The 6,000-nt window shown below is 41.4% G+C and overlaps 1 protein-coding gene across 1 annotated transcript in view; it reads right to left on the reverse strand.

The window, feature by feature from the left end:
• LOC306883076 (ephrin-B3-like) overlaps positions 1 to 6,000 on the reverse strand; it is a 77,964-nt gene extending 71,964 nt beyond the window's left edge. The window contains exon 1 of the mRNA XM_079438158.1: positions 4,553 to 6,000. Within this exon, the coding sequence (XP_079294284.1) occupies positions 4,553 to 4,701 (149 nt within the window). The 5' untranslated portion in view covers positions 4,702 to 6,000. The remainder of the gene's footprint in view (positions 1 to 4,552) is intronic.

Here is a 6,000-nt window from a genome sequence, read left to right on the forward strand (position 1 = left end):
GCGAGCGCTGATACAAAAGACCCATCACGCGTATACACACAGACCCTGAGACATTTATGATAACACACAAATCCTTACAGTTACCCACAATCGCTCGTCTGAATTCATTATCGGAAAACCCCCCACAGGTTTCAGCTGGATCTGAATCTCTGAAATGCAATTACCGAAACGCACACTGATTTAGACAGAAGAACACGGAAACCTTCTGAACCGTTAGTAACCGTTTGCGATCAAATTACCCAACCAGCATCTTCACATAGTCAATTGGAAGAATTACATGGCCCTAACTGACCCTTTAGAACATCAGTCAAGAGATGTGTTTGCTCATCCAGAGAGGGCCGGGTACCAAGGACACACAAACACACTTTGTCTTTCTTATGTGTAAACAATGTATCAAGGGGTGTGAATGTCAGAAGGTGAAGGACGCTTCCCAGACAAGCTGGCTCACTGAGAAACACAATTACTGTTTACAAAAAAAAGCCCTCGAAGTCCTGCTTCGTGCTTTTTCAGTCTCAAGAAACCATTTTTCATCTACGCCCCCTTAATTAAATATGCATTCCGGAATTACATTAAACAGCAGTGTCTAAGAACAAACACAATTTTTGCTTTATAGATTTTTTACTCTAAGCAGGCAATTTCAAGGTGCTCTTTGTGCTGGACTTGCATTTTCTTAAGCCTAACTCAAACTGACATTCATGGCTTAGAAGATATTGATTTCTCTACATTTAAGGATGCGCCCCGCTGTTCCTCCCTCTTCTCTCCATCCTTCTTTCCTCCCATCACTTCTCAACTGTTTCTTTGCTCCTCTGAAGGCTGCACATGTTTCTAATTCCGTACGAGGAGGAGAATGGCAGCGCCATCGTGAGAGGGTGAGATGGAGTAGTAGTAGTGACGGAGAGAGTGATGGGATAGAGCGGGTGAATAAAACATTCTACAGGTGCAGGACCTCATCTTCAAAGCACTGAGGAGCAGAGGTTCACTGATCCCTATTAAATATACAGCACTGCCAACAATGTAACCTGCGTACAGCAACTTTTAGTGCGAACTGTGCAGACTCCTGTAGCCTGGAGCAAAACCACACGGTGCAGATGTCTTGTAAGTGCGTGTCTGCATGAGCAGCCAAATTTACACTGCACAGTGTATTTTCAAATCAAATATAGCGATGCTGTGTTTGTATAAAGAAACCAGACTTTAGATTACAGTCTTCAAGCTACCATGTGACAAAATAATAAGTGATTAATACAACCAAACATGAATTAATATGTAATGTACGTAAGGCAGATTGTCCAGGCAAATTAATCTGCCGATGTTTTGCCATTTTCATATTGTGAGCCATTAACCATGCATGCTTCATTTCCCAATTCAATGGACTGCCAATTAAAAACAACACATTTTGGTTTCCATTTTTTTGTTAATTTCAAGTGTTACTAAGTGAGTATGTAAATGTGTAAAATGAACACTGGCCGCAACAGGTGACCATGGACCACAAAACCAGTCATAAGTAGCACGGGTATATTTAGCTATAGCCAACAATACATTGTAAGGGTCAAAATTATCGATATTTTAAGATATTTTGTAAATTTCTTACTGTAAATATATCAAAACTTTATTTTTTATTAGTAATATGCATTGATAAGAACTTCATTTGGACAACTTTAAAAGTGATTTTCTCAATATTTAGATTTTTTTGCACCCTCAGATTCCAGATTTTCAAATAGTCGTATCTCGGCCAAATACTATCCTAACAAACTATACACATCAATGGAAAGCTTATTTTGCTCACCAGACTCTGTGGCTAGTTGTTTTCCAAAATTACTAGCCACTCAGCATTTTCACCGGCCATAATTTTGTTGTTGGGAAATTACATTTTATATGACTAAAGTTACTAAAATTAATTAAAATGTATTTTATATTTAAAGGGCATTTTTCCCTAACAGTATTAAATGCATGCATCATCTTTCATATCAAATTCTTACATTTTATTAATAATTTCACTTAATATAATAAGACACTATAGGTTTAGATGCATTTACACAGTTTAATGAAGCTGAATTTACACTGCAAAATTATAACAGCATGCATGGTTATGAGTGTTTTTTTTTAAATATCCAAATATGAAATGTTGGACAAAATGCAAAGTAAAGGTACTTTTAAATATAAGTAAACCGCCAGTAGGTGGCAGGGAGTGACTGTCTTAATGAGTGAGTCATTGAGGCAAAGGATTCCTGCAGAAGGCCGATTCATTCAAGAATAAAGCAAGTGCCTGTCTTTGTGATTGGACCACTGAATCAGACTCAAATTAGTTCAGTAACGAAACACCGCTGTGTTGCTCAGAGATGCGCGACTGTTCTGCTTTGTTTTGAACTATTTTCGTTAACCAAATCGAGCAAAAACAGTCAACATTGACTATATTGTACTGTAGGCCTATAACTACTCGTTCGAACTCAAATCAATGTCAAATTTACTTGGTTTTCAGGGAAAACTGCACTCCCTTGGTCGTGACATGTTTTTTTTTTTTTACACCTTTTTACCTTTGTACATTTCTTGTGTGTGCAGTTAATTTCTCCACGAGATTGTTTCACATACAGACAGGCTGTGTGAGCCTCAACTGGCACGTCCTTGTTCCTGTCTATATGATCCATTATCAATCGCCGTTTACACCAAAAGTAATAAAATCAGAATCATTCTCGCCAAAATTTCCGTGCTTCCCTAATTAGATGTTTTAATCACGTTTGTTGTCCTGTAAGGCAAAAAAAATTGTCTTTCACTTGCTCCTTCAAAAACTCTAGCTACTTGTCCCAGACAAGCATAAATGTTCAGCTCTGTTACAGTATACAAAATTAAGCCTGCCAGAGAGGCTAGTGGGAGTGACCTTGTTACCTGCCACCCCTCATTTGGCGGGTTGGTGGGTGTTAATGTCAAGCCCTGGTGACATATAGCCTATGGTTTTTGCAAAGTGCGGGTTTCCCTTAATTTTGAGTGTTTCCACTGTGAAGTGAAGCGAATTCGGATCATTTAAAGTGCAAAGAATCCGTGAGAAAACCAGCGCCCATTGTTGATCGACTTACATGTGATTGAATCAGTTAAAAACCATTGTCATCAGTGCTCCTCTCCTTCTCTCAATCTCAGGTAAAGGTCAAGCAGAAAACACGTAGTCACGGTCATAAAAAAAACGGCGCTCCCGTTTCAAATTGGGTCCCTACAAACCCCTGCTAGATTAACACAAGCAACACCGACAAGAACCCTCATTAAGAGCGTCTGCCAGCGGCCACTGGGACAGAATATACCCCCTCCATCCCCCCCAGCAGCATCTGTTGAAGCGCAGCGCCCGGTATATGCGCCACATGGACACATTAAAAACCTATTCGTCTTTCAAGAGCTCGTGGCACCACTAATAGCCCCTCATAACCCACATACCGATTTAGACCGGGCACACAAGTGCTCCCACGACGCCGGGTGTCCATTTAAACAAGCCCAGTAATGACAGAAGGGCGGGCGAGAGAAAAAAAGGGGTCCGCTCGACCATAAATCGTCGTTTATGTGCCGGACACGTCGTTTGCATGGGTTTCTTTGGCTCCCCACTAAATGAATTCACAGTTGCTGGGTTGCAGAAACCTCCCCCTTATTTACAGATATATACTACGAGAAATCTAGCTGTAAATTACCCACTGCTCCTTCCTGCGGCAGGGAAAATCGTGTCACCTCCGTGACTGGAGTAATACATTTTGCAGCGTGAAATGGGACTGATTGACCATCTAAAGTTAACACCTGCGTGAAAAACTTTTCTCTTTAGGTGTTTCCACGTTAACTAGTCCAGTAGGTGTCGACTAAAGAGTGAAAGCGTACACCTTCTTTTGTTGTTAGATAAGTTACTAACTAATAGTAGTCTCTATAAGAACGGTTCTACCAGTTTTCCTTTTTTTTTTTAGTTTCGTTGTTGCATTTTACAGTTGTCACTATAAATAAAAGTGCAAATGATTTTGAATGCATGCAAACATTTTTGCATGACTAGTATAAATAGGTGTCGACGAAATGTTCAAGTTTACACCTTGCAGAAAAATCTCGTTTCAACTGCTGTCATGACAGAAGTTAAGCTGGTGACTGAAGCAGCTCTGAGGGCTTCTACAAGTTAAGCAAGAACGTTTTACAAAGCTTACATTGTTTAAATGGCATTAAGACGGGAAAATACTTGGTGTTGAGCAACTAAAATTCATGCCAATCTAACTGGAGCGTATCTGAAGGAGAGGCAGTGAAACAATAAACAGCGGCTGCTGTTGTAAAATTCCTCAACGCACACCGTCAATGAAATGTGGCATTTATTAGTCTGGCGACATTGATGCTCGTAACTTCTGCAGACTCGTGATTATCCACTAAGGGGCTTGTCTAAGTAATAGCGCTTAACAGCTTTCTTTCCCCTGCGAGAGACGTTTCAAAGCCGTCCTTCAACGATTTGTGCGAAAACACGAGGAGTCTGACTATCTCCAACGCAAAGCTCTTCTTAAATAAACGGGGAATAAACGCCGTGCCCAATGCTTTTAGTTGCGGCTCTTACCTTTTGTTCAAGGAATTCCAGTAGATGGGCTCCATGTTGGTCGCCGTGATCCCGAGTAAATCCACTAAGAATATCAGGAGAATTCCCAATCCATTTTCACAGCCCCGACTCGCCATTTGAAATCCCGAATTCCGTCTATTTACTCCCATCAAAGCTGTGTGGGATACTCTCCCAGAGGTTGGATATCTCTGGACTCGGAACAAAGCGTGTGTGCTTCAGGTGAATCCGTCAGTGTGATCAGGAACTACGTGTTTTGGGAGTCTGCATGGATATCTAGCTACTAAAACACACACGCGCGCGGGAGGACAGATTAAACAAAGGTGCAGTCTGTGTGGATTTCAAGGAGAGAATTCCACAAAAAACGTATTTAGGGAAAAGTAAAACTCCGCCGCAATTGCAATTCCCACAGCTGTTTTGTTGCAATTTTCCTTGCAAGAGTTTACTTTTCCAGTATTTCGTGATGCTTATTGTTTTTTTTCCCCCGCGGCTTTAGACTGGATCTATCTTTCCCATTCCCTTTTCACTCCCACTTCATTCTGTTTTCCCGACAAATTAGAACGGGCATGTGATGGTAGATGGATGATGGTTTGGGAATGAGCTTTTCCTCGCCTCTTCAGAAGAACATGTTGATGCTGGACAGATCTCGCTGCTTCTCTTTTTCTCCTCTAGTTCTCCAATTGGATTTTCCTGCTTGCCTCCGAGATTCCAATAATTCCGCATGCACTTGAAATGTTGGGCAGCAAGCAATCCGGTTAATTAACGCAAAGATAGCAAAACGAAACTAATCAATGCAAATTAAAAACAAGCATATAGAATGGACACAAATCTACAAATGTGCCGAGACTGACAAAATTATTGCCAGATTTTCCAGGGTGGAAAAAATATTGCAATCCTTATTCATGGGTCTCGGTTGCAGGGTATTTGAGAATGTGCTCGGATGTGGCAAGTCATTAGATAGTTCATTTCTCGTCTGTCCTGCTTGGATTTGTCTCTCTCACTGGCTGCAAATCCGACTAGTGAGACTTGTTTCTAACGCTCGGCGCACACTGACAGACTGAGTTGTTTGAGAAAGAGAGAGAGAGCAGGAGAGAGGGGGAAAGGGGAGGTGTGCGCGCTCGAATAAGAAAAATCCCATCTTCCGGCTGGAGTGCGCACTAACGGAGCGGATTTTTCTTTGGGGGATTTGTTTTTTCCGCATGTAGAGGTGCTGTTAAATCACGTCGGTCACAAACACATCCATATACCATGCAAACATATTTCCAGACGCTCATGTAAAGGATTCTCTGGATCCATAAATAAATAATAACAGTCTCTGAGCACGTACATTTTTGTGACTGCCTCTTTTTCCGTTTGATATGATGATGATCGTGATCCCTGGCACCCGATCACACCGATCAACCCTGTGCATTCAGAAGCGACGGCTTACGGAGCTACAGCGCCCCCAGTGC

This window comes from Barbus barbus, assembly GCF_936440315.1.
Source record: "Barbus barbus genome assembly, chromosome: 2".
Classification (NCBI taxonomy): domain Eukaryota; kingdom Metazoa; phylum Chordata; class Actinopteri; order Cypriniformes; family Cyprinidae; genus Barbus; species Barbus barbus.